At 35.5% G+C, this 25,643-nt stretch overlaps 4 protein-coding genes across 6 annotated transcripts; 2 read left to right on the top strand and 2 right to left on the bottom strand.

Annotated features, from left to right (window-relative positions):
* Window positions 1–843: 843 nt before the first annotated feature.
* Window positions 844–2,106, top strand: LOC125205065. The gene has a single exon (XM_048103869.1). The coding sequence runs from the start codon at window positions 1,015–1,017 to the stop codon at window positions 1,945–1,947; it is 933 nt and encodes a 310-aa protein (XP_047959826.1). The 5' UTR covers window positions 844–1,014; the 3' UTR covers window positions 1,948–2,106.
* Window positions 2,107–2,143: 37 nt separating this feature from the next.
* LOC125205064 (probable protein S-acyltransferase 22) lies at window positions 2,144–6,204 on the bottom strand. The gene is made up of 9 exons (XM_048103867.1): window positions 5,641–6,204; window positions 5,415–5,528; window positions 4,441–4,836; window positions 4,257–4,325; window positions 4,100–4,171; window positions 3,810–3,938; window positions 3,644–3,724; window positions 3,370–3,549; window positions 2,144–3,267 (listed from the first exon to the last, which is right to left on the bottom strand). The coding sequence occupies exons 1-9, from the start codon at window positions 5,680–5,682 to the stop codon at window positions 2,479–2,481; spliced, it is 1,872 nt and encodes a 623-aa protein (XP_047959824.1). The 5' UTR covers window positions 5,683–6,204; the 3' UTR covers window positions 2,144–2,478.
* Window positions 6,205–15,581: 9,377 nt separating this feature from the next.
* Window positions 15,582–18,762, top strand: LOC125207884. Of its 3 annotated transcripts, none has more exons than XM_048107388.1 (11): window positions 15,582–15,716; window positions 15,822–15,878; window positions 16,238–16,571; window positions 16,673–16,759; window positions 16,835–17,152; window positions 17,239–17,374; window positions 17,454–17,616; window positions 17,712–17,840; window positions 17,937–18,131; window positions 18,201–18,323; window positions 18,417–18,762. In XM_048107388.1, exons 3-11 carry the CDS (start codon window positions 16,289–16,291, stop codon window positions 18,531–18,533), a joined length of 1,551 nt encoding a protein of 516 aa, XP_047963345.1. In that variant the 5' UTR covers window positions 15,582–15,716; window positions 15,822–15,878; window positions 16,238–16,288; the 3' UTR covers window positions 18,534–18,762. The 3 variants fall into 3 exon arrangements, with proteins under 3 accessions (XP_047963345.1, XP_047963346.1, XP_047963344.1); XM_048107389.1 differs by having other exon boundaries at window positions 15,822–15,895; window positions 16,676–16,759; XM_048107387.1 differs by having other exon boundaries at window positions 15,822–15,895.
* LOC125207885 (probable WRKY transcription factor 4) lies at window positions 18,723–20,969 on the bottom strand. Its single transcript, XM_048107390.1, has 4 exons — window positions 20,573–20,969; window positions 19,510–20,045; window positions 19,274–19,420; window positions 18,723–19,210 (listed from the first exon to the last, which is right to left on the bottom strand). Exons 1-4 carry the CDS (start codon window positions 20,918–20,920, stop codon window positions 18,925–18,927), a joined length of 1,317 nt encoding a protein of 438 aa, XP_047963347.1. The 5' UTR covers window positions 20,921–20,969; the 3' UTR covers window positions 18,723–18,924.
* Between the last annotated feature and the right edge of the window lie 4,674 nt (window positions 20,970–25,643).

The raw sequence follows: 25,643 nt of genomic DNA, 5'->3' as shown, positions 1-25,643 counted from the left end.
CACCGATGTCCTCCCGGCGTCCCCCTGGCGTCAAGGCTGCCAAGGGCAAGGGCAAGGCCACATTCTCCTCCGTCGCGCCGCCTGAGCAAGCCCCGTCGCCGACCCCGAGTTCGACGCCGTCCGCGACTTCGACCGCGGCCCATGCGTACGCGGATTTGGTGGCCTCCTCCGACTACAGGACGTTGTTGGACGCGCACACCGCCCTCATGCAGGCGACCAACCCGGCTCAAATCGAAGGCTTCCAGCGGATGATCGATGGCCTCAGCCGCAAGTTGGGACTACTCTAGACTAGCCTCCTTTTTTTGTATATAGTGCTTTTTTTTATTTCTTAATTTGTAACTTTTTTTTAATTAAGTAAATTTAGTATTTTCCTTTAATTTTATTATTTTTATATGTTTGTTTTTATTTACATTTGCAAACCTAAAAATATAGATACAAAATAGAAGTAAAATGCTTAGGGCGTCGCTTAGGGCGGTCTATAGTCCGCCCCACTGCAGGTGGAATAGGAGGGGGATAAAATGCTGACGTGGCGGTGCATAGGGCGTCGCTTAGAGCGTCCCATTGTGGATGCCCTTAACACAGATGTTAACAGAAGATCAAAATGATCAAATTTCGATACGTTTAGCACCACAAAATTTAAAAGATAATAGTTATGACCAAAAACATAAAATGGTCATTAAATGTTAATTGTTTTAAATATTTTTTTAAACGAATGGAGTATAAAGAATGGTATCCAATGCTACACTAAATTATGGTAAAAGTACAGTACATACTTTCTAATTTTTGAATTCAAAGTAATTTAAACGAATAGAGAAGAAAGACTTGCACCATTCTGCTGACCAAGTATGCGTAGACACCAGGAATTTTTCGATCATTGATTTTCTCCCCTTTCCATTTTCAACAAGCTAAGTATTTAATGGATACCCACGTTGATTTCTTCGCATTATTGTCTCTCTCCAAATATCTCTGATTTCTGACCTGATTGGGGCGATCGCAGCTCCGCCCTCTGCGATCATGTCGCCCGACCGCCCAAACCTATGGCGAATACTCTCCGACACCTCCTCCCTAATCAACGCCCACTCCCTCCATTTCACGGCGCTCTTAATCCTCTTCCTCTTCCCCTCATCCTTCGCCACCGTCGTCTATTTCCTACTCTCCCTCCCCAATAACCCACTCCAAACCCTCCAACCCATCTTCTCCGCCGCGGACTACCAAATTCCGGCCGTCGGAGCGTCTCACCTCCTCGTCTCCCTCATCTCCCTCATCTTCACCATCTGCGCCACCGCTTCCATCTCCAGCAGCACTTTCAACGCCTTCTACGGCCAACCTGTGGAGCTCGCCACCGCCCTAAAATCCGCCCTCGTCAAGTTCCTCCCGCTCCTCGCTACCACTCTCGTCGTCCAGATCGTAATCGGAGTGATCGTCTTCGTCTTCATAGGGTTTCTGGCCATCACCAGCAACGGGATCGCCGATTCGTACAATCAATACTATCTGGCGATTTGCATCGCGGTGGCGCTGCTGTTTGTGGCGCTGCTGATCTACTTGCAGATCGAGTGGAGCCTGTCGAACGCGGTGGTGGTGCTGGAGTCGGATTGGGGATTCGCGGCGCTGAAGCGGAGCTCGTACCTGGTGAAAGGGGCGTGGGGGGTCATGTTCTCGTTCATGCTCTTCTTCATGATTTTGGCGGGTGTTTTTGTGATTTGCTTTTTCAAATATGTGATGATTGAGTATGGGAGCGGCGGCGATGGCTGGAATTGTTGGTTGGTTTGGAAGATTGCTGCTTTTGCTGCTTTTTCCTCTGTATTGTCGCTCTATAGCGTGGCTGCTCTCACCGTTTTCTTCATCTACTGCAAAGCTTCCCGCCATGAGTTGCACTTTGAGATTGATGCCCCAAATGGAAAGCTTGGTGATGACTATGCTCCCTTGCCTTACGATGTTATTGTGTGAAATAATTGAAGTAAGAATCTACAGATATTGCTGGTTTTGTATGTGTAATTCTAGTATATCCTGATAATGTTTTGTCTAAATTTGAAGTGAGAATCTACAATTCTTGCTTGTTTTGTATGTTATATGTACGTTACTTGGAATAAAAGTTTGTTTTGCTCTGATTGATGAGAGAGAGAGGAGAGAAAGAGATGGTCACTGCTTAAAAAGGAGGATATAGAACAAATTTTGTCTTTCCACTATCACTAACAAATCAACTGACTTGTAACCGAAACTTAGACAATGAACAAATTTATGCCACAGACATAAATTTACATGGCAAAGTCAGTGATTCTGCTGCAAGCTTTCATCAATGGTGGGGGCAGAGCTCTCAAACTGCAATTATTCCTTTTTTTAGCTCCCTCCAAAAAAACAAAAAAAATCACCAGGCAAACATTAGTCTCTGCCTCTTCAAAGTTGCATCAGAATTTCCAACTGCGTTTTTTAAGACCTCGGCCAACAATTGAAAGAATCTCATGAATCACCCTTCTATCCTCAAAGATTCCTATGACTAGAGAAGGTCGCCGATGTCGGTGCAATGAATCTTGATGAGCTACTTCTCTCTGCTTCAGACCCAAACAGCATGTTGTTCCAGTTGTTAGGCCTATGCAGAAACCTCGTAGGCACTCTGTCGCTATCTTCACCGCCGGATGCATCATATCCATCGCTAGTCGATCTTGACAACGGGATGTCCTTCTGAGCGGCCAGGGCAGTGGAAGACAGCCCGGCTAGCCTCCTCCCCTCTTCAGCTCCGGATGAGGAGACCCGGAAAGGATGAATGTCGGGGGAATCTAGGCTACTGCTCTCAGGCGAGGAAGCCACGTTCACAGCTGGCATTCCCCGGAAATCACTCCGGGCTTCGAGCTGCAGAGGAGCCAAACTGGTTGATGTGGGATGATGATGATGATCTCTAATATTTTGGGCATCGAAACTTTGAAGCTTCGATAGAGATTGAAGAGGCACGTCTGTGGGTAGGCGGATGCGCCTGCTCCCTCGTTTCCTACCATTGTCAGGCCTAAGAGCCGTGTTCCGACCACTACTGCCGAAACTGCTGTCTGTTTCATGAGCATAGCTGTTGGACTCATGCCTCACCACAGGCCTTAAGATCTTGGACTTCTTCCTTGCCTCTGCAGCAGCCTTCGAAACATCCTCTGCATTTAAACGAGCTAGAGTCCATGGGCTGATCTTTACTGCTGCAGGGTTCTTTTTCTTGCTTTGTTCTTCCACCATTGTTCTCTTCCCGAGTGAGCTCACAGACCCGTTGTCAGGAGGTACAACATCGTACTGCATACACAACAACAGCAGAGCCCCAAGTTAATCTCTGACCAGAAATCAAAGCAACTACACATAAACACACAAGCATAGAATCTTGACAAAGTTCTTTACCTGATCCTCAACAAACAGACGTGGTGGGGTGCACCATGCCGCCCGATGGAAAGTGTTGAAGGAGCTGGCACTACTTAATCCTGTAATGGAGCTAACGGGTGACATTTGAGGGCTTTGTTGACCGCCACCTAATTGATCTTGCTCCCTTAGAGCTATAATGTAATCATAGGTGCTGATTCCCTGTCATGTCACCATTGAAATTTTGTCAGTTGAAAGCGTGTCTCTTCTCTGACAGTCAAAATTTCGTTGAAAAAAAGTGTAGACAAACACCAACCTTCTTGATCAAAAGGATGTGAAAGAAGAATAGCTGAGAAAGAGGCAGAGTTGCTATCATGGCCAATATAGTGCACACTGCCTATAACAAAAAATTTAGAGTATTATCATCGTGAAGTAAATTGTTCGATACATTCAGTAATTTCTTGAGTAGAGGGATTACTCACCACAACAATTACAAAGGGGACTATGGAAAAACTGCTTCCTAGCTTAGAGCTGATGTCGGTAGCAAATTCTTTCCTCTTGAGAAAACACAGGATGAGTACAAGGATTCCAGTTGACCATTGAATAATAAGCTGCAATATCAAGTCCAAGGTGCAGTAACCATTAATAAATCAGTCATTGTTCATCTTAATAGTACTCCTAAATGGTAGTAGTAATATACTCCGTATATTCATGTGAGAACATGATGTATATTTTAACGCGGAAAACAGAAAATGGAAGCCTGGGAGTATACCAAGAGAAGTGCCGACACCATAAGAGTAAAAAACTTCCTGTAGTTCCTTTTGCCTATGCAATTGTTTAGCCACTACAAAATTCAGGAAGGAAAGGCTCAGAAGGTCATTTTTCACAATATTGGCAAATGATCTCCAAATTCAAATCTCTGATTTTACCCGGCAATGATGATCAAAGCGATCAACACACTTGTCACAAACCCTACAATGCTTGCTGTACTTGAAAACCTGCAAGAGGGAAAGTATGTTTATCAATTCATTCATGATCTAGAGTTGTGACATAACAAAGGTTTAGCAAATGCTACGACAAATAGCTAAATATTAGGATTGCAGCAAGCCACACCTCAACTTCACACAAACTACAGTAGAACATCCCATCTTCACTCTGATGATCAGAGGACTCTTCGTGCGAGGTGCAAAAGTAGGCACAAGGCAGTAAAGCCAACAAGCCCACACTGCAAATGCTCCTATGAGGTGACGAATCGTTCTTTTCAGCTTCAGTGTTCCTATCAGCTGCTGATTCAACATCATTTCTTCCTTTTTCATTAGCTTCCCCTTCAACAGCTGCAGCATTGCCATCTACGGCAGAGGAAGTTGACTCTCCACCATGCTTACACGCGTTCTGTTTGTTATGCTCCTTGTTATCGAGGACCTTAAGATATTTTTTCGACTTGAAGACGCCGGCATCAGCAGGATCAGCACCAGCGCACCAAATGTATAGACCAAACGCGCATGCTAGCTGAGAAACGAACAAGATTAGGGACGTCCAAAATTAAAAAAAGGATCGGTAACTACTAGGAGGCAGTAACCAGCTAGAGATGATGTGTGGTCGAAATCATTCTACACTTGCTGCATTTTGAGGGTAAACCAATACTCCCTAATAAATGTCAGCAGCCACCTCCGAAAACAATGTATGAAGCTCTAATTCGATTATCAAAACAAGCAGACGAAATACAATCTGTAAAGCAAGTTTTTCGAGACAGAAACTTGTGGCTCTATTTACATACGACACGAGAAAGCTAGAAGACAGCCACCTTAATGTTCCTTGTCAACATATGAGAAGTGAATAGTCTTTTCTACAACCATCCAAGACAGCTAATTGAAGTTATAAATTACAAAAATTAGTGAATGAAAAGCAACCAAAGGGGGGAAGAATGCTGGTAAAATGTTAATTAAGGGAATAAAGCAGAGATCAATGTGATAGCAACAAGCATCTAAACCACAGATCTCGGCTCTTTGTTAGCCTACTGAAAGAGGGAACAAGAATTGCGAAAAATAGAAACAAAAAGCTTAGATTAGGGATGCAATTGGGCTTACAAGAGGAGTGTAAATCCCCATCGCAATGTATTGAAACAATTGTCTCCCAACAAAAGGGGCAAAGAACACATAGAAAGCAAACCCCAATGCCAGAAATACAGCAACAGCAACCACCTGAAATCACACACATCTCGATTCAAACAGCCGTGAAAAGCTAATGAAACAGAAAAAGGAAAGAAAAAATGAACGAAGAAGAAGATTTCATCAAATGCAAAGAAATAGATACCTGGAGTGGGTGGTAAGGAAGCTGCCAGCCGTGCTTTCTCATTGTGGTGATTGGAGTTGGAAATCGAGAAAAAAAAATCTAGGAAATTTCTGGGCTGAGTTAAAAATTGAAATGAAGTTCGTTTCAGTTGCTAAAACATCCCTCTAAAAGCCAGTTTCATTTTACCCCATTTCCATGGCAGAATTGAGATCAATGGCTCACTAAAAAAAGCAACCAAACAAAACTTGCATGCTCATTTCCAATGGAGAAGCAACCCAAAAAAAAAGAAGGTAGAAGCATCAATAAAAGCTCACAAAAAGGAGAGATAAAGCCAGAAATGAAAGTGGAGGGATGGAGATGCCGATCAATGGGCTAAGCCCCTTTTCCTTGCTCACTCATTACAACCCACCATCACACCAAGCTCACACAATGATGGTGAAGAGAGAGAAAGATAACCAAAGCCGTATGGAGATGAAATGGGGGTTTTTTCCTTTGAGCCAAGCAAAGATCCGTCCAGCAATGGAGAGAGAGAGAGAGAGAAAGGGAGAGGTCAGAGGCGATGCTGGACTGGCATTTTGCTTTGTAAGCCTATAATTACCTTGGCCAACCTAACTTTCACTTTTTCCCCTTGTTTCTTGCATTGCCTTTTTCCATAGCCCTCTCTGTTTTCGCTTCTTCTCTCTCTGTTTTTACTGCGTAATAACCATGTACTGTGGATAAATCCTAGCTTAAATAATTAATACAGATTGAAATAAAATCCAAATATTCTGAAAAAACGACCTTACATAAATATGTGGAAGCAAGTTTTGGAATTTACAATGCTATCAATTATCCATGCAGCCATTTCAATTTTCCTTTATCTTTTATTGGCCTATGCTTCATTGGCATAGAATTGGAATCATTCTATCATTAAATTTCTTTCACTTTTTTTTTTTGGTTAAATATTGAATTGAATGCATAATTGGGATTGTTGCTTGGGCGGTTGGGCCAAAACGCAAAATATACGCTTATTTATTTTATTTTAATGTAACGCATAAGTCCGAGATTATTAATGATCAATTATATGAACATTGGTAAAATTTAAAATTTAATTTTCAACACTAGAGAAATTATTCCTGATTCCCGACAATTTTTTCTTCTCTAAAATCTAGTAATTTATGTTACTCAAATTGTGATAATAGAAAATGGAGTGGTTAGTGCCTAAAAATGGCTATAAGTAGGTGAGGGATAAGAATAAGATTAAGGAATATTTTCCAAGTCAAGATAATTGGCAAGCATTCTATTTTAATTGGGTCTTTTCAACTTATTTATTTACCGTAATTGAGTAGAGTAATCTTGAAGGAAAAATGAGTGTTAGTTCTCAAATTTTCCTTTTTCTTCTTTTCTATCCTTTTTTGTGGCATCCCATTATTCATTTCTTATTGTATTCTATATTTTCTCTAGCATTGTTATCACTGTTTTCAACTGATATTTGACTTCTTCACGAGATAGGGATCAGTCTCCTAAAAAGAATGAGATCAATTTTAAACAAATAAATATTGATAATATTATTTACTTTATTTGTTCAATCAACATATTGACAAAATTTTGTCAGAAAAAAAAAAACAATATATTATGATTTGTTTTAAAAAATGCAATATATTCCAATAAAATTTTGTTTTTCCAGGTAAGGGGAAATCTGCAATTATGCATCAATAGAAACTCCTATAAGAGTATATTATTGGTCGTCACTATTTATTTTCTACCATTACGTTTCCTAGCTAGATTTGCAATTTCATTATATAGACAAGGAAAGTTACTTGAGAGTGTGGCTTGGATGTATAATATCAATCTTATTACTACATAAAACACTCGCATAATATAAGTGTTACAATGAAAACTAAATAAAATAGTATATGTATATTTAAGATTTGATAATTGCAAGTGAGGATACCAATGAGGTTTTATTGAGCCAAGATGCATTCTTTGGCACCTTCTTGTCAGATTATATCGTGCTTGATGAGTTGGACAAATAAACAATAATCTCCACCGAATTAAGTCAAAATACTATAGTGTATTTTATTTTTAAACATGCATGCCAACACCCTTTACATAACTTAGATATTAATTTACGGGGTTAAGAGGTTGCATTTATCAATGTGTTGTGTAATGTGTTTTGAATAATTGGTTCATAGGGTACTATTTTGCAGAAATTTATACGTAATTAAATACTTACCTTTTAATAAGTAAGTAGATAAGATGTGCACAATATATAGAATAAGCCAAGTAAGACTATTTAATTTGGCACATTTGTGTTAATTACTTTGTGAAAATACGAGCCAATTAAGGCCGTTTAGTGTCGGATATTTGACCAAAGCATGTCAATTTTTTTTAAACTTGTAATCTTTTGTCGATTTATACAGTACATTTTATTGAAATTTGAAGAAGCCGAAAAATTCTGCTAGTTTTGATATTCGTTTGAGATTCTAGTTTGAATAGTATAGTCCAAATATTGGGACAAATTACCTAACAAAAGCGCAGGCTCGAGAATGACATATATAACCTTTCATAATTTATTTGCTCCCCCTGCGGGTTAGGGCATTTTAGTCGAATTGAATTGCTTATTTATTGCGATATACTCCCTCCGTCCGTGAATAGAATTCCGTTTTGTCATTTTAGTTCGTCCACGACTAGGAGTCTCGGTTCACTTTTACCATAAATGTCAATAGGGTCTCACATTTCACTAACTTATTCCAGTCACATTTCATTTAAAACTAATATATACAAGTTGGACTTTATTCCACTAACTTTTTTTCCATTAACTTTTCTTAACATTTTTCAAAACTCGTGCTGCTAATATATGGGACTCAAAATGGCAGACGGAGGGAGCACTCCTGAAAAATAAAATGGAATTGTACTTGTATAGAGACTGAGCAACCATTGATTCATTAATCGTTCATTATGGTGTGTGAGATCGCATGTACAATGGTTAACATTCAACATCTAAAGATTCACTATATTAATGAGGTTTTTTTACAATAAGGGCATAGATTCGAGTAATTTCAATTCCATAACTCCAATAATTGTTAGAATGGATTGCATTTTTGGAACCCATTCTAAAAATTATTCACATTTTTGTTGCAGTTGGGACAATTGTTGCAATGACAAGCAGTAAGCTTGGTGAAGATAATGGGGATCTGAAATTTGGATAGTCTCACATAAATTTAGTCTTGAGTAATCAACATTTCCAGATTAAATTAAATTAATTTTTAACGAATTGATACATTTGACATTGGGAGCCCAAATAACACGTCACAATTTCTCCAACAAAATTTCTCTTTGTACAAAATAACTCACATTAAGCTTACAAGAATTTAACATATGTCAAAAAAATTGTAGTACTAGTACTTTTATTTTCGTCAATTGCACGCATCAATGTTGTCTCATACACGCTAATGATGCATTAACATGATAGAAAGTGTATTTTATATAAATTCAAAATCGCTAATTATGCATTAACATGATAGAAAGTGTATTTTATATAAATTCAAAATCGCTAATTATGCATTAACATGATAGAAAGTGTATTTTATATAAATTCAAAATTTAACAAAATCCAGAATGCCATTTATTAAATTATCTGAAGAAAACAACAATAATTTTATGAAATTGAGGTAGCCTCACATTGATTTCGCCCCTTTCCATTGGTATATCTTTAATTTCAAAACAAATAATACTTGTTTTATTTAATACTTTATAAGTACTAAACAAATATATCGCCATAATATTCATTGCTATTTTACAACTATGATATAGCCAAATTGGCAAGTTATGCCATAAGTCTTTAATATACAGACAATCAATCAAAAAATATACTACTTCTTTCATCCCATTTTAAGTGACATATTTTCATTTTTTTATGTCTCATTCTAAATAACACATTTCTAAACATGAAAACATCACACTATTTACTTCTTTTATCTCTATTATTTTATTTTTTTATTTTATTCATAAAATAATACTATATAAAAGATAATATTACTAAATTAGAAATGATCTACTTAAATTAGGATGGAGGTACATACTTCTTTTAGAAGGGAAGAAAAGAATTTTATTAGACTACAATGGACAGTGGGGAGTCCGTGACCGCTTTAGTAGGCCTTAGAATTTAGATATCCTATTTAATTTACATTTTTCATATTTAGAAAATTGCAAAATTAATTCGTTTCTCTTTTTTATTTTCCAGCTATGATTTGTCTTTGGTTTTAGTGGCACGTGCATGCATTCCCGTGAACCAGCTCAGCTTTACACTAATCATAGTCAAACCTTTTTGGTCTATTTTATAATCTTCCTTCTTATTCTTGTGATTTATTTTTTCATTTTTTTTGGCGCTCTATTTTTCCTTCCCTTTTTATTATCCCATTACATTTGGCGTGTTTTAACATCAATCTCATCCCATACAACATGGAAACATTTAATAATAATAATAATAATAATAATAATGATAATAATAATAATAATGATAATAATCATAGTTGAGGCACTCAAAATCTCAGTATTTTCATTTGCAGTCACAAAGGCTAAAAAGCAACCCGTTTCATTAATAAAACGGCTTCAGATAAATTACTACTACGAAAAAAGAGGTTTTGGTCATTATAAAAACAAATTGACGAATAAACACATAATTAAAATACTTAGAAAAACGTTTGTAACTATAAATTCGAATGCACGACGCATTATTTTCGACACCCAACTACCCAACTATATTAGTGCATAATATAATTGAATGAGTAGTTTTTATTAGTTTCGTTTTGTGGTCTAGTCCCTCGTCGTTTTGTATTTAATTTTTACGTTCTCGATATGCTTCAATTTAATTCGTAAAACAATGACAATTCCATTGTCAAATGATATAATAGTAAGTACATAATTAATTTTCATCTCATACAAATCATCGTTATTAATGTGACAATACATACAACAAACAATAGATAACAGTTGAAGTGAATAATCCGAATGCATAAGGTGTCGGCATTGGCATAAATTAGAAATGGAGTAGTAAAAAGAGATTTAATAGCAATATAGCATAGTGGGTTGGCTTTCCATCTTTTGGGACTAGTAATAAAAATGGGATGGTCCCCAACTCATTAATGCTCAATTTTATTGTGAAAGTAAAATGGCATGTTGCTCAAATCATTTAGTAATTTACCCAAAAGAATATAGTCCAAATTTTAGCCTCGTCAAGACAATTCTTTATCCGTGTACGAATAAATGTCTCATTTTTATTCATGACCAGACGAATATTTTAATAAATATAAAAAAATATATTATTAAAATATTAGTAGAACGTGAATTTTATTTTAATATACTAGTCTTATAATAAAATAGAAACTAGTCTTATAATAAAATAGAAACTGAATACGATAATGAGAAGTAGAGTCCATTTATAAAAGATAATAAATATATGAGACATTTTATGGAATTTATTCCTATATTAGTATACCCCCATTTGTCCGATAATATGAGGCCTCTTTTATCATTTCAGTCCATTAGTTGATAGGAGTTTCATTTTACTTTTTTATAATTAAATATTAATAATAAATATATAATATTTCACTAACTCATTCAATTACTCCTACGTAACTATTCTACAACTTGTTTAATCCCCAGTTCTTTACATTATTTAAACTCCTTGCAAAATAAAGGAATGAAGTATGCAACAATATGTGTCCTTTCCTAGTCAAAACATCTTTAACAGCATCACAATGTTTTGCATTACATGATTTAATGCTTCCTACCTGACCAACTGTACTATTCACCAACTTTCCTGACTTGGTATTAATTTGGGTCTTTATCAAGAAGTTGAACTATATATCACATTGCATGATTGCAGTTATATTCGCTTTTACCAATTTTAAAACGAACCATGATTTCATTTCATGTCATTTGATCTCAATATACATATTTTAAGCATGCTATATAGAGTTAAATCTAAGGATTACTAGACACTAGTTTGTTACTTAGTATATTGGACTAGTGGTAAAGTAGTTAATGGTAGATGTTAAAGATCTGGGCTTTGAGTCTATAAAACTTTAATATTTTGTTTATTAAAAAGGGTAATACATATAAGTAAAAATATTAAGATTTCTTGATTTGAGGTGATTAGCAACTAATCAGAAGTCTGACGAGATTATGTGGACCACTAATTAAGGGTTACATACTAAGAAAATCAGCATTAATTTTGCATTATAGTGAAAGGGGGTGAATCATTATGGTTGCTGCATCTACCTACATAATCATTGCATATGCAAGACATTTTTTCTCTTTTTATTATTCTATGCACTTATGATATTTTACTTTCTATTTTGAAATAATTGTCGCATTCTCTACATGAATCATTGAATGACTAACATCTCTCTTTATGTGGAAAAATTCATAATCGACGTGAATGTAAATGTGGATCTGCTCATCTTGGTGGTTTATATATGTCCGAATCACTTAACCTTTTTTTTTCTTAGATTATTGCCCTAAGTTTGAATAAGTTCTAAATTTATTCCCAACTCTTGATATTTCATGATTTTGAAATACAAGATGATATTTCCAGCACTGGACATTCCACGTGACCGATGACTGACCGAGATGGGGTAGGGATATCGATCAACTCCGCCATCTGTCTCTCGATGACCAAAAAACTTCATTAAATTTGACATTTAGAGTTGTCGTCAACTCATGATGCGGCATTTTTCCCCCAACCTTTATGTCCTTCGTCCGTCATAAATTGCCAGTGCACAGTCGTTGTATCGTTTTTACCTTCCGACTAGCCACGACTTTTTTTTTTTTGTGTCCGATCACACAGATTCCTTTTTTGTCTTTCATAGAATTGAACTTCTAATTCAATAATAGATGGAGCTTCAGTTTGTAAGTTAGATGGGCTCAAATAATAGTTATAAATGGGCTACTACTTATAGGAACAGCCCATTGGTCTAGTGCAGATTAGAGAACCCTTTTTTGGTTGGTAGCCCATTTAAAAAGTAAAGTACTACCAATAATGCAAAATGGGTTATTCACCAACTCCACAAACAAAATACATTATGGTTGATGGGAAAAGAACAAGGTACATGGATTTGTTCTGAATTTAGGGAAAACCCAAAAGTAGGTGTGAGTATTATTTATACACTATTGATTAGGATACTTACTGAAAAAAGAATATTTTTTGGTAAATATTGTTTTTGTCCATTTAAATTTTCAGTTATTGGTATCTGCTTTCTGCCACTATGATGATAAAGACAAATAAACAAACCTTAAACTAAGGCGCACTTGCAAACAAAATACAAAAAAATAAATCATATCTCAGGACTTTCCAAAATAAGAATGTGGTTTTATGGTGTTGTTATTTGCATCAGTTTTCGACTAAATTCAATGGATAATTTATTGATTTTATCATTCTGGTACTGACAGCAATAATTACTACTAAAAATAATTTGATATACTATTTAATTTAACTGATAAAAAAATTAAGTATCAATCCGTTTGTATCGTGGTTCTCCTCACACCAAAATTCTAACTTCTGTTATCAATAATGAAGCAAGAATAGAGAAATAACGAAGATGGAAAACTAATTTAAATTTGATATATTTGTTTGGAATTGGATTGACATATAAGTGTATATATAGTAGAAGCAGTAGTCTTTGAAGATGATTATTAAATTTGAATTTTTAGGTTTATATGCTTATTCCCTGTGACTTAATGTTTGTTTTAATGTTTAGTTCTTACCTAATTATTATTTTATTTCTCCTCGATATATAGGAACCAAATTTTAAATCAGCTGCACTAGTTAGGTAGAAATGGGAAAGCTATTTTGTTCTTTCTTTGCGGCGAAATACTTGAAAAGGTTCAAGAAAAATTAAGCAATAAATAGAAAAAAAATAGTAGTATAAAATGAAGACTTAATCAAGAATCAATTATCTCATCGGTATGCCAAATCTTTAGGTAATATAGATAAGTCGCATAGAAGAGGTATTATTTACTAATAAGACAAAACATTTTAATGTTGAATTTTAAGTTATGCAGTAAAACAATACAGTACATTTGGTGCTTGTTCATAATTCAATTCATAAAAATATGAATATTAGAGTATTCTTAGATGGAATAAATTATAAAATGAAAACCAATATATCGAGTATAATCGAGTTTTATTCTTTTTTTTTCTCTATAATACACTCTTCCCTTTATTTATATTTTATTTTAGGATTTTAATTATGTATTTTGTGTTTATTTTAATAATGTACGTAATTTTTTAAATTATGCACTTTTTTGTTTATTTCAATTCTTTTTTTTAATTTTAATTATATAATATTAGTATTTTTTGTCATTTGTAAATCAATTTAATTGGAATAATCCATATAGAGATAAAAAATAATAAAAGTAAAAAATGAGAAACGAGAATAAAATACTTTTTCAAATCAATTTGTAGTAGCACTACACCACGTCTACGTGCAGCAGCAGCAACATATGTTGTACTACTACGATCATTTGTAAACTAATATTTCATGTGAATAAAATACTTTTTCAAAAAATTAAAAACATACACATTACTTAATTCAATTAAAAAAACTTTGAAAATACAAGATCCAAAAATGTCGCAATCTCATGTTAAATAGTTAAGCAGAGAGGCACGACATGTCGAGATGGCACCTCAGTTAATGCAGTATTAAATTGAGTTCATTATTGTCCTGCGATACCATTAATTGCTCTATTATTTAATACTACTACGTTTATAAAGTATATAGATTTTTTCTTTTCTTTTAATCTATCAACAACTAATTCATTATTTTGTTATGAGTTTCCCTTGGCATCGCTGTCTCATAGTATTTTACTTAGTACGAGTATTAGACAAGAAAAAAGTTCCATAATTAATGAACTAATTAAAAATTTAATAAAATTTGCATAATGTCACCTTATTTAATGTATGGCAATCGTCTACGACAACTTTCACTCTCAATTTAGTTTTTTCAATAATAAGAAGAATATATAACCACATACCCCACCTAAGATAAAAATTTAGAACTTTTACTTGAAAAATAGTCCGTAAAGTAAATTATTGTTAGAAAAAAACAATTCTTAATTATTAATGTTATGTAAGATTGGTGTAGAAATGGCGGCAACACCGCAAAAGGTGGAAACTCTATGAAGTAGTTAAACCATCAACCTTTATGAAAAAGAATCTCTTTTGCATTCAATAAAAAAATTAAATAAACATTTATTATGCTTATTTATTAATATGGTTACTGAAAGAGATTAATCAAGAGTTAAAAGTTTAATTATCTGGGAAGATATTAAACCGAGATGAATTTGTGTCCAATTGGATATACCAGTGACAGTTATCTGAAAAAAATTAAATTTTTATCTGGACTAGTTATAAAAAATAATAAAGCACATTTATTTGCTATAATATGGCCGTTGACATGCTTAGATTAATCACATGGATCCAAAATTTCATCACAAAATTTGATATGACAAGAAATAGTTACATTACACAGCGTGTACAGTTATAAGTCACAATATTTTATTTTGTATAATCCAATAAATTGACGTTGTTACTGCGATTAATCCTTTTGGTACCACTTAATTAAAAGGTAAAAGGTAACAGCATCTTAAAAACTTAGTTACATCATTAATGATCATTGATATTTTAAAGCTAATCCAGATTCATATATTAAATAAAATCGGGAATATGTAGTGGTGGATTTTAGTGTTTTAGGTGGCTAGTTTTGAGCCATTTTTTTGTGCGTGTGCGTGTGATTTCTGGTGAAGGTTTGTTTATTTAGACTAAATTAATGAATATTTTAACATTGTTAGTTCTGTACACCACTCTAATCATTTGAAGTCATTATCATGACTTGGAAAATATTGTAGTTTGTTAGGGAGTTCTTGAAAAAAAATTGACAACCACCCTTTTGATTTAGTTTATAAATACACTTTTTATTGAGTTGGGATTTCTCCTACAACAATATTTCTGTTAATTAAGGTGGGAAGTGACCAAAATATTCACAAAAAAGTTGAAATTTTTACTTTTTGGAGAAAAATGGTTTATTTTTTAGTTCCACGTTTCATGTGATTTGGTGAGTAGCTGTTTTTCCATTGGTTTCTGGTCAAAATTAGGCTGTGAGCCTCTTAAATGACCTTATATATTTATGATACAAGACTTAGTTTTTTTTCCCAATCAGAATTCAAGATTCTATTTTTAGCTCTGAATTTTCGCTTTTGATCAAGACTGAAGACTGGTTAGTCCTTCTTCAAGGTTAGCACAGTTCAATATCAAGTTTTTATTTTTTCAGAGTTGCTTCATCGTATTGATCACGCTATGTGTAATTTCTGTTCCATTAGTAATCGATTACATGAATTCTTATGTTGAATTTTAGCTTTATTGTTTGATGCTTGAAAAGGGTCTGGCCTCTGATGATCAAATTGGCTTATATATTGATGATTTGATAAAAAATTTCTTGATTTCTTGCTGAAATTATGAACAAGATGAGTGTTTGATTTTATCTCCTTATGTTGATTAACAAATGCTCACAACTTTCTTGGTCAAGATCATTAAGTTATCAATCACTAAATATCTTGTTCAATAATTTTTCCGTAGCATGTTTGCTGCATTTGCTCAATTTTGTATGAGGAAGCTCTAGCTGTGCCTATGGGTAGCTGCGTCTCTAAGCCTAACAGAAAGCTGAAATCAAAGGCGAAACACATCTATAGGTCATGTAAAATCCGCAGAAAGACAGCACGTTCGAGTGTCATAGCGCCTATAGACCAGCCCCCTGACGAGGGTGTGTGTGCCGATGAATTCTGTTTCCATGAATACGTTATGGTCGACGTTCCAAATGGTGGGACAGCAGTCTGCAGAAGGTATGAGGTGCAGAGCCCTGAATTCCAGTTTCCTGAGGTGGAACTGAGCCACAATCAAGCCGTTACAGACAGTATGTTCCATTACTCATCTTTCCATTTATAGCAGGTTTTTGAGTTGTCAAGGTTGTATGAATTTGAGCAATGTAGATTGATCACTTCCTTTGTTATCCAGCAGGAATATCGCGAGATGAAGTATGGTTTGATACTCTAAGCATCCTTGATTCGGATGCAGATGAAGATTTTGTCAGTGTAGTTGGAGGTAAATTTCATGATCCATGGTAGTTCTATTCAATCAACAAGTGATTCACTTAGTTCGCTCGTTGCTTCGTTTCAGACAGTTTCTCATCCTCAGACAGTCACATTGGGGGCAACATCAATGGCTGTAATGAACAAAATATCGACTCTTACAACTTGACAAACGCTGTTTGTGATGGTGATGCATTAGCCACAAGTAAACTAGGCTTACACCATTCAGAAGAAACGAAGTGGGGTTCTTGCTCGGCTCAGTTTGTTCCATCAATTGACGCGGCTGACATAAAACAGACCCCATCTCACCAAGGAGGACCGATAACTAGAACAAGAAAGAAATCAGCAGTCACCGTGGTTGCTGTAAGAAGGAAATCTGATGATGGAGATGCTCCATCTGGTTTCTGTGCGTATAAAAATTTCGATCTTAGCCTTAACTAATCATATCAACTATACTCGAGCAGATGCTAACAATACGAGTATCTCCCACAGGTTCATCAGAAAAATATTTATACAACCCAAGAGGAGGGTTCCTCATACCTAAGTCAGTGGGAGATAAGCCATCCCGAGGCAGTTGGTGTAACGTCTCGCCTTCTGCTTTCAAACTACGGGGCGAAAATTATTTCAGGCATGCTTCCTGGTTACTACATGCATCATCACCTCTACTTATTTGTTCTGTTTTTTACATGGTAATCTTTCTGATGCAGAGATAAAAAGAAGTATCCTGCTGCTGACTATAGCCCTTATATACCTATTGGTGTTGATTTATTTGCCTGCCCTCGGAAAATACATCATATAGCCGAGCACATTGAACTCCCTAATGCTAAATCACACCATGAATTTCCTTCACTACTAATTGTAAACATACAGGTATTACATTTGTGTTTAAGTAGCTAAAAAAGAAGTACTATGTTATTTGATCTTGACTGCAGAATTCAAGAATCTTGGATGTTTTATCATTGCAGCTTCCTACTTATCCTGCCTCAATGTTTCTTGGAGATACTGACGGGGAAGGGATGAGCCTTGTCGTTTATTTCAAAGTGTCCGAGAATTTTTCCTCTGAGACTCCTCCAAAATTTCTCAACACATTAAAGGTGCTCAAACCTTTCCACCTATCTATATAGAGATTTTATACCTATTTCCAATTTTGTGTAGCTAATTTCACCATGTTCTTGATGATCTTCTTGCAGAGCTTCGTTGTGAATGAGATGGAAACCGTGAAGAGTTTTGCAAAGGAAACCATTGTTCCTTACAGAGAGAGGCTAAAGATCATGGTCAATCCTGTGAATCCTGAGGCCCTTGGCTTGAGCTCTGCTGAGAGGAAGCTTCTGCAAGCGTATAAGGACAAGCCTGTGCTTTCGCGTCCGCAACATGCTTTCTACAAGGTGTGTTCCTTTTCATCAAGGGGTGATTTTTGAAGTGTGATTGCTTAAACAGTTGCTATGTGTTTGTAGGGGCCGAATTACCTTGAAGTCGACCTAGATGTGCACCGTTTCAGCTATCTATCCAGGAAAGGACTTCAGGCGTTTCGTGACAGGTTGGAACACGGGGTTCTTGATCTGGGACTGGCAATTCAGGTTGTCTTTTTTTTACTACATTTCCATTTTTAGATTGTTATAGCTAGTGATGTTTTGACACCTTTTAGTGACTTTTGTTATGAACTGATGCAGGCTCAGACACCCGATGAGCTTCCTGAGAGAGTTCTCTGCTGCGTTCGACTCAACAGAGTCGATTTTGTGAGCGTTGGACAGATACCTACTCTTGTAACTCAAGACGACGAACAGTGAGCTATAGGAGGAGATTCGGCTTCCATGAAACGAAGATTTGAGCCTCAAGAATGCGTTGGAAACTGATGCCTTTTGATGGGGTTGAATCTGATGGAGAGAAAAAAATAGGAAAATTGAATCTGAATTGTGTAGTGAGGTGCTGAAGCAGCAGATATAATTGTGTATCCCATATAAGAATGATACTCACAATTAACAAATAACAAATCTTGTTTATTTTCCCTCTTCCAAATGCATGTTTTCACAAAGAATATACAAACAACTCAATTTCTGTAACTAACTTCAAACCATTTGTGTGTATCCTAGTCTCTATCTTTGTATATGTTTTGTGTCAAATCAAACTTAATCAAACAACAAAATGGATCATCATCATCTTCTTCTTCATCTTCTTCTCTTACCTGCTATGTTTCCAGTCATTTTGAGAAAAAGATATGTTGTCCTGTTCTTCCTTCATACGAGGAATCCCGTTAGCTTGCTGCTCGTTACGCCCGTATCTCTCAGCAAGCGGTCTCAACTGTGAAGCAGCAGCATTAGCACTGCTGTGGCTGCTAGCCTTAGCAGCAGGAACTTCGTGGTTGTGCTTCCCCTCGTAGGTTGTTATCACAGCTTTGGCATCGCTCGCTGCTCTCTCCACATGCTTCCTCACATTGCAACCTTGGCTCGTGCACTTGTAGTAGCTTCTGCAAATTCAAACATGAGAGAGGGAGAAAGAGATTGAGAATGCAAGAAAATGATGCTTTTACCTTGGATAAGGATTCCCTTTAACAACTTTCTGCCCATATTTTCGCCACCTATAGCCATCATCCAAGAGATCAATCTCACTTGTTGTCTGAACAATGATCCTAGGCTCTGTAACCGTACGATGAGACGACGAGGTTTCCTCAACACGTCTACAAAAAAGATTCAAACAGAGAGACCACAGAGATATAAGAAGCATTAGTTCCAAAAATACTCGTTGAGGCACAATCTCTAGCTATACCTTTTCTTAGATTCGTGTTCATCCTCGTCTCTCCCATTCACTCGCTCTGCCTCACCATCTCCGCCCACTTCCTCGCTGTCACTTGACTCCGACACACGTTCAGGAGCAGAGTCCTGCTCTGTCTTGGACTCCATCTCCGAGCTATCTCTAGCACGCTTAACAGGGCGGGCGTGGTTGTGCTGCCCTTTGTAGATGATCTCGGTGATCTGACCATCGAAAGAGCGCTCCACTTTCTTCTTGACCGGGCATTCTGCGCGCGTGCATTTGTAGTAGCTTCGGGGATACTCACTGCCCTTCACCTGCTTCTGCCCATACTTTCGCCAGTTGTAGCCGTCATCAGCAGGCTTGTCAACAACCATGTTACTAGGTTGGGATTTCGTATCAGCGCGTGGAATCTCGGATGATTCTTGCACGCGAGGAGGAGGGGCGTCTCGTTGCAGAGTGAAGGACGACGAGGATGGGAAATCGTTGGGAAAGTGATGAGCCTGTGCAGCCATCTGAGCTAGGAAATGTTGGTGAGGAAGTCCTAGCACACCCTATTTCAATCAAGAAACTCAACTCTCAATGATCTTAGAAATGGGATTCACAGAGCAAGATTGAAACTTGGACAAAAAATAGTTTATAAGATGGCTATCCTAAAAAAAGTTGTAATCTTGATGGAGTGTTTATGTCACATGTACAAATTAGGACAAGGATTCAATAACATGCCACTTAATTATCTCAGCATTATGCACAAATAAGGAAACATTTGGTAATTTCCATTCTATGATGTATCTAGAAATGAAGATCAAATTTGAACTACTACTAAAATTGCATGTCCCAAACCAATATCAATGATCCATATATTTAAGCTCAAATGAAACCTCTATCCTTATTAATCAATAATTAAAACATTTAAACATCCATCAAGAATTTACTATGAGGATTCAACGATGCACACCGAACTCATATTAATACGATACTGCCCTCACGGTTTTGTTCTTGGGACATTTTCCAAAAGGCCTCGTACTAATGTAAAACTCATACATATATTGCTTGCAACTTTATTTATTTCCCGACGTACCTGAGAAGATGGGAAAAACTGCGGCGAATCGAGTAAGCTAGCAGGGCTCAAACCGGGCGGAACCGTGAACATTGCCAGCGGCTGAGACACCGCCAGCCCCGCCGGCCTATTCTGCTGAAACATAAACTCGCCGGCCGGCTGTCCGACGGTGGGCATGGCGCCGCCGAGAAGCTGAGAAAATGAGCGGCAGTAGGCGTCTGGTTCATTCTCAGGGAAGAAGGTGGAGAGGAGAGTCATCGGGCCCGGGCTGGCGGACGGCCCGCCAGTGAAGAAGCTCCCTGATGAGCTTGCCGGCGGCAGAGTAATCGCGGGCCTCGACGGTGGCGGCGGAGATTCGTTTTCGGCCATTGACTTTTAGTTTGTCTGACTTGGGAGGGAGGTTTTTTGGTTGTTTAAGTCTTTGGTGAAAATGAAAATAAAACAAAACAAAGCATAAAATGATGATATGAATAGAGAAGTTGAAACTCTGAGCTCCCAAATTACATGTCAAAAGTCGTCGCTGTCGCTCAGTAATTACTTGAGATTTCGATTCTATGACTCTAACTTCTTTTTCTTGGCTTAATAAATTAACCAATTCTATAATTTTGACTCATTTTTTATTGTGAATCGTGGCGTAATATCCTTCTTAATTAGAACTCGTGACCACTTTATAGTCTCGTATCCGAGATGATTCGAACTTTGATATCAATACTTGTATGACCTAATTCGTGGCACGCATTTAGGCCGGATGTGTGCATTGTATTCAAATGCGATGATATATCTGATTTCTGCGTATGACATGTCGATATGGTGAAAACAGATGGATATACTGAATTCTTGTTATATTCAATGATAAAATATGTAAACTCAAGCTACGACTCAATCAATAAGATATTTATCATCAAATCAATAGATTAGAAAGTTCAAGTAGGAGTGTATAAATCTCTAAAAATTGATGTCATAATCCACATTTTAAATTTGCTTTAAATGCTCAAATTTTGATACTTATAATTATACACATAAAATATGAAAGTTGTAACTTGTGTTTGGTGGGAGTTATTGTCTATCATTGTTGGCCTCAAAACATAGGACACTAATGCAATATGGTCGTTGTTTTGTGCAAGATAGGCACGTAGAATGTGATTAGAATAGCGAGACTTTCCAAAAAATTAAGAGTTATCGTAGAAGTATTGAATCGGAATTCATATCTCCATCATATAGTCGATAAGAGAGAGAGCCTTGTTAAATAGCGCTTAGAATTTTATCTATGTTTTAGATAATAATATTAAAATTAGTAAAAATAGCAAAGAAGGGAAAGGACCTCGACCAGCTCTGCCTAATCCTAATGAAACTCTAAGGGCATGCTTGGTATGATAGAATGGAATGAGGGCGGAATGGAATGGAGGTTGGAATGGAATGAAGATAGGAATGAAATGTCAATTTCCTTGAATTTCCTTTGCATTTTCATCCATGCACTCATTCATTCCATCACATCAAGCAAATGGATAGAATGGAAGTAGGAATCACATTCCATTCCATCATTCCATTCCATCATACCAAGAAGCCCCTGATCATCCTAAGAAACAATTCAAATTAAACAGAGAATAACACTTCATCAATCATCATTTTTTTATGAAAAGAAGGAATAATGATAGAATTCTTGATCGAATCTTTTGGCAAGAGGCAAAAGACAATGGAGAGAGAGATGACTTGTTTGGAATTTAATATATGGTTGAGAGAGATATATTTTATGACTTGTTTGGATTTTAATATATGATGTTGCATTGTTGGTCCCAACTAAAATTAGTCAGTCCCACGTTATCAGTTCTGACCTATAACTAGGCCACTACTACTATCTAATGTGAAACACACACACACACACTTTATGGTAAATTTATTATTCTTGTAATTATTTATTACACAAAACCTCTATAAATCTGTACTCAATAAATTTAGACTTTATTAAGAATAATAAATTGTTTGGGGCCTCACTTGGGCCAATGTAAAACATTGATATTGCTGTTAAGTATTAACAATATAAGATAAGGATGTTTAAATAGACAATTATATTAATTAATAGTACCGTCGATATCATAAGCTAATAATCTATTACAAACAAAAAATATAATAAAAAAGGTTTTCTTTTCTCAATGTCTTCTCTTCTCCGAAATTATCTCTCTAATTTTTAATCTCACATCTACGACCTAGTTTTATTCACAAGTCTATTAATAAAGCTCCAGGTCTCTAACCATTATTAGCTTATAATATGAGTTCTTTTGCAATTAATTGGTGGTTTGGTTTGACAATAACTTACACACTGACATTAGCAGATTTCTGCATTCAATCAATCAATTGCAAATAAATATGTCAATAGTATACATGCTCCTTTTCAACTCTTTGTGCTCTAATTTAAATTAAAAAAAATCTTTCAAAAATTTCATAACTTACAATTTATCAATATCCGTTTGTTGCTTATGAAAAGTTAATATTTTTTATTAACGCAATTACCATTTTATAGTGTTAAGTAACACTCAATTTGTTATCCTCTAAATAATCTAATTTGTTAGTACTAAAATCGAACGAATAAAATGTTTGGTTGTATCCATATCGTTATATTGGTGGGGTCGACTTAAATTTTGGCCTGCATTTAATTAAATTAACGTGATGGAAGCAGGCCTTAATTAAGCCGTACCTAAGTAGGTGCTACAATACAAACACGCAATTATTTTCAAAATATATCACACCAGATAATGAAAAAAATAATTACTAGTAGTATAATGTACAAAAAAAAAGTACTATCATTTTTGTATTATGAGTATTTGTTAAATGACAATTGTAAATCGTGGAGTAGTATAAAACTTTTACATTTCACTTTCTTACACCTATAACAGTTTGTTTATGATTTTTTAAAGTGGTGTATTGGAATTTGAAATCCAGTACCAAATCATGATTTCCAAATTATTAATATACTGTTAACATATTACTTATACACTAACTTATACTCATATGAAAAATTAATACTTTAATCAGCTATGTGTTAATAAATAATACTAAGTCAGCTTTTAATATTAGTTCTATATAGTTTTAACTGAATATAGCAAGTTGAATTGGTACTACTGTATTTGATTACGTGTAAGGCACGGGGTTTTATAGCTACGAAAAAGAGTAACACGATCCTACCTAACTCATGCTTAGAGCATCTCTAATGCTAAATAGGTCAGCAATAGGCTAGCCATTCTTTCTCCCTGCCACATCAGCAGTATTAAAAATACACCTGTCACATCAGATTTAGGCCAGCATAGGCCAACCGCAAAAAAATAATTCAAAAAATACTACATTTACGGAATTAAAATTACGATTAAATTACGGAATTAAATTTACGACACATATACGGGAAAATTAATTCATTTTATTCAAAAAAAGTACAAAGATTTAAAAAAAAATACATGATTTTTTTTTTAAAAAAAGGGCTTCCACACAAGATCATAGCTTAAAAATGTGTTTGCAGAGAAAAAATTGTTAAAATTGAACTAAAAAATATAAGAAAAACTTTTATTCCTTTTAAGCCAAATAATGAAGTGGATTTAAATTTTAGAGGAAAAGTTTCGAATGTTACTAGAATAATTATTGTGAGCAATACACGGTCTCTTTCAAAAATATTAAGATTAATTTTAGGCCCAAATACTGAGATGATTCCCATTATGGAATTCAAGCAACTCAAATGGGCCGCTTTCAAGTTTATACAGTATGATTTAATTTCTAATGCAGAGTCGATTTAGAGAGATTATTCTATTAAAATACCCAAATATATAAAATAAGAAAATACAGAGATAATTGTTTCTTAAATCATGAATTTTGATCAAAATTTAACCAATCTTATAAGATTTAAAAATATAATATTAAATGATAGTAATATTTATATTTTTTCTCAATTATCAGTGTACAGAACGGCTTGTTATATTAAAATAAGAAAAGAAATAAAAAGAAAAAAAAATCTCATTTTGAATACCAAAAGTCATCGTTTTTGTATACGGATTAGACAGTTGTGAAATATTGAACTTTATAATTTTATAGTACTATTCTGAATTGTGAATTTAATAAAATTTTGTGATTTTGATTATTGTTTAAACATTAAATGGAAGATACTACTGTACTATGAGGAACTGTCTCTTGTTCTTCCTTTATTGGGTTGTTCATATTTTTGTCTTATTCTATAGTCTCACTCTTTCTTCTATTTTCAGGTCACTACTAAGGGCTAAGAGCACAAGCAAAAGGTACTATGAATTACTTGGTCAATTTTGGACCACTAATATTTTTCATACTGTGGTGAATAATTGATATAGTAGGCATACCAGTAGCATTGAATAGGATGAGAATACTGGATTGATTGTCTTCCCTTAATTTCTTTCTTTTTTAAGGCCATCCGCAACGCTGTCTCTAATCCGTCTCTTAACCGTCTTATTTTTTCATTATTTATGGGCCCCACTGTACTTTTCAGCTCATCTCTTAACTAAGAGACAACATCCGCATCCCTCCATCTCTTAACCATCTCTTAACTATTCATTCAATTTCATTTTTTATTTTTAATTCCAACAAATTCAATTAATAAAAACACACTTCATTATAAATAAAATAAAATTACAATTTAAATACATAAAAAAATAAAAAAGACATAATTAAAAAACTAGAAATTACAAATTGCACACTTAAACTCAAATAAAAAAAATGGAGGCAAAGAAGCAGAATAAGGAGTTCTCTAGTGACGATCATCTAATTCGCATGGCCAAATTTTGCCCAAATGTGCTCTATTATATCCTCCTGGAGTTGGGCGTGGGCGGTAGAATCACGTGTCCTTACCCGAATAGACAATCGCTTGCAAAGATCTGGACAGCATCTTCGCTCGAGCGCGGACTACTTTCATGGCTGGTGCCTTCCCGGGTTTCGTGGTCGGAACTTAATTTCTCTGCCTCGCATCCTTCGTCGGGCCGACAATCATGTTGTGCAAGATTATGCACGTATACGGCATGATGTCGGCACCATATTCTCCATAAACCACCTGTCGAGTCGGGGCTTTGATAATGCCACCCATCGA

This window comes from Salvia hispanica, chromosome 2 (genome assembly GCF_023119035.1).
Source record: "Salvia hispanica cultivar TCC Black 2014 chromosome 2, UniMelb_Shisp_WGS_1.0, whole genome shotgun sequence".
In the NCBI taxonomy this organism is placed as follows: Eukaryota; Viridiplantae; Streptophyta; class Magnoliopsida; order Lamiales; family Lamiaceae; genus Salvia; species Salvia hispanica.
This window is presented reverse-complemented; position numbering and strand designations above follow the sequence as displayed.

Excerpts from the sequence above, each read along its gene's own strand:
- LOC125205065 (XM_048103869.1), top strand. The coding sequence starts at position 1,015 with ATGTCGCCCGACCGCCCAAACCTATGGCGAATACTCTCCGACACCTCC.
- LOC125205064 (XM_048103867.1), bottom strand. The coding sequence starts at position 5,682 with ATGAGAAAGCACGGCTGGCAGCTTCCTTACCACCCACTCCAG. Across the intron at positions 4,172-4,256 it reads GCTTTGATCATCATTGCCGG|TGGCTAAACAATTGCATAGG; the intron begins GTAAAATCAGAG and ends TGAATTTTGTAG. Across the intron at positions 3,939-4,099 it reads TGGTGTCGGCACTTCTCTTG|CTTATTATTCAATGGTCAAC; the intron begins GTATACTCCCAG and ends TTGATATTGCAG.
- LOC125207884 (XM_048107388.1), top strand. The coding sequence starts at position 16,289 with ATGGGTAGCTGCGTCTCTAAGCCTAACAGAAAGCTGAAATCAAAGGCG. Across the intron at positions 17,375-17,453 it reads CGGGGCGAAAATTATTTCAG|AGATAAAAAGAAGTATCCTG; the intron begins GCATGCTTCCTG and ends TTTCTGATGCAG. Across the intron at positions 17,841-17,936 it reads AATTTCTCAACACATTAAAG|AGCTTCGTTGTGAATGAGAT; the intron begins GTGCTCAAACCT and ends ATCTTCTTGCAG.
- LOC125207885 (XM_048107390.1), bottom strand. The coding sequence starts at position 20,920 with ATGGCCGAAAACGAATCTCCGCCGCCACCGTCGAGGCCCGCGATTACT. Across the intron at positions 20,046-20,572 it reads AGTTTTTCCCATCTTCTCAG|GGTGTGCTAGGACTTCCTCA; the intron begins GTACGTCGGGAA and ends TGATTGAAATAG. Across the intron at positions 19,211-19,273 it reads AAAGGGAATCCTTATCCAAG|AAGCTACTACAAGTGCACGA; the intron begins GTAAAAGCATCA and ends TTGAATTTGCAG.